This window comes from Cicer arietinum, chromosome 4, assembly GCF_000331145.2.
Source record: "Cicer arietinum cultivar CDC Frontier isolate Library 1 chromosome 4, Cicar.CDCFrontier_v2.0, whole genome shotgun sequence".
NCBI classification, from domain to species: Eukaryota; Viridiplantae; Streptophyta; class Magnoliopsida; order Fabales; family Fabaceae; genus Cicer; species Cicer arietinum.
In genome coordinates this window covers 28047531-28049444 of record NC_021163.2, presented here as the reverse complement: position 1 = coordinate 28049444, position 1914 = coordinate 28047531, and the positions used below count along the sequence as shown (strand labels likewise).

Here is a 1914-nt window from a genome sequence, read left to right as displayed (position 1 = left end):
AACAGAACAGATCATGTGGTATGAATTTTTAATTTGATAAAGAAAAAATTAAAAATACCTGAGACAACATAGATGGCCGCACAGTATGTAGAGGATATGAGGGTTCCCAGAGTAGAGGTGATGAAAGATGTAGAGGATATGAGGGTTCCCAACGTATATAATTATTTGAAAGATGTATTTTACAGCGCTTGTACTAAAAGCGCTGTAATATGTAGTTAAATTCAATGAAAGCGCATGCATTATACAGCGCTTTTCAAAAAAGCGTTGTAATAGGTGGTTCAATTATTTTAAAGCGCATGTATTTTACAGCGCTTGTGTAAAAAGCGCTGTAAAATAATACGCAAAAGCGCTTCATGTTATAGCGCTTTTTTTGAAAAGCGCTGTAAAAGCCTTATAACATTATGCGCAAACGTCATATGACCCTACAACAGCGCTCTTTTTACAGCGCTTGTCAAAAAAGCGTTGTAAAAGGCTCCGTTATTTTTAAAATATATTTACAACAGCGCTTGTGTTTAGCAAGCGCTGTAAAAGGGGCGCTGTTAAATGTCATTTTTGGCGTAGTGTCATCCGGCTCTCACAGTAACCAATATCAAGAACCACATCCCCATTGTTCTTGAGCTGGAAAACATTCAATTTGGTACATGGGTTGAACTTTTCAAAATCCATGCTCGCTCTCATAAGGTCCTCCATCATATCATTCCTCCAGCACCACGCATGGAGACGACGGCCCCTGCAACTGATGATGAGAAAGAACTGTGGACAACTCTTGATGCAACGATTCTACAGTGGATCTATTCCACTATCTCTAGCGACCTTTTGGCTACCATCATTGAACCAGACTCCACTGCCATGGAGGCCTGGAATCGATTAACCAACATCTTCCAAAATAATCAAAACGCTCGTGCAGTCACTCTCGAGCAGGAGTTTTCCTCCATTCGCATGGAGGATTTTCCCATCGCTTCTGCATATTGTCAGCGACTCAAAATGATTTCTGACCAATTGAAAAACATTGGAGCTCCTGTATCTAATCAGAGACTCGTTCTTCAGCTTATTTCCGGCCTCACTGATGCATACAAAGGGGTCGGAACACTGATTCGGCAAAGCAATCCTCTTCCTCAATTTTATCAGGCCCGTTCTATGCTTACTCTTGAAGAAGCTAGTCTAATTAAGATGGCAGCGACAGGTGCTCAGGCTGCCATGATTGCGGCACAACCGAAGGACCTTACTGAAGCCTCCTATTCCACTGATAACCGCGACAACAAGAAGAATAGCAACCGAAATTCAGCCAATAAAAACCGCGGTAGTTACGACAGAAACGGCGGGCGTGGTCATCGTGGCGGCGGACGTGGGGTTGGTCAACCGTCCCAGCAAACCAACACCTCACCGTGGTCGTCTCCTCCCGCCCCCTGGCAGCAGTATCCGTGGGGTTGGATGTCACCACCATGGGCACTCCCTCCTTGCCCATACCCGTCTTCTCAATGGACTCGCCCCAATGGTCCTCCAAAGCAACAAGGATTATTAGGCCCACATCCGCAAGCCTATGCAGCCAGCACACCTTCTCTAGCACCCACAAACATTGAAGCCGCCATGCACACCATGTCCCTCAATCCTCCAGATGGTCAGTGGTATATGGATATTGGGGCAACCTCTCATATGACGGCATCACAAGGTAATCTCTCGTCTTATTCTAATATGAGTAATTCAAATCAACATATTATTGTTGGCAGTGGACAACAAATTCCAATTCGTGGTTATGGACATTCCACCCTTTCTACACCTACAAAACCTTTAAAACTACAAAATGTCCTACATGCCCCGCAAATAATTAAAAATTTAATTTATGTGCGACGTCTCACTACTGACAATAATGTTTCTATTGCTTTTGACCCTTTTGGATTCTCTGTGAATGATTTT

At 43.6% G+C, this 1914-nt stretch overlaps 1 protein-coding gene across 1 annotated transcript in view; it reads left to right on the top strand.

Annotated features, from left to right (window-relative positions):
* The window catches only part of LOC140920021 (uncharacterized), a 13068-nt gene that overhangs the window by 6568 nt on the left and 4586 nt on the right, over positions 1 to 1914 (top strand). Inside the window, exon 2 of the mRNA XM_073367329.1 lies at positions 562 to 1902. Within this exon, the coding sequence (XP_073223430.1) occupies positions 562 to 1902 (1341 nt within the window). The remainder of the gene's footprint in view (positions 1 to 561; positions 1903 to 1914) is intronic.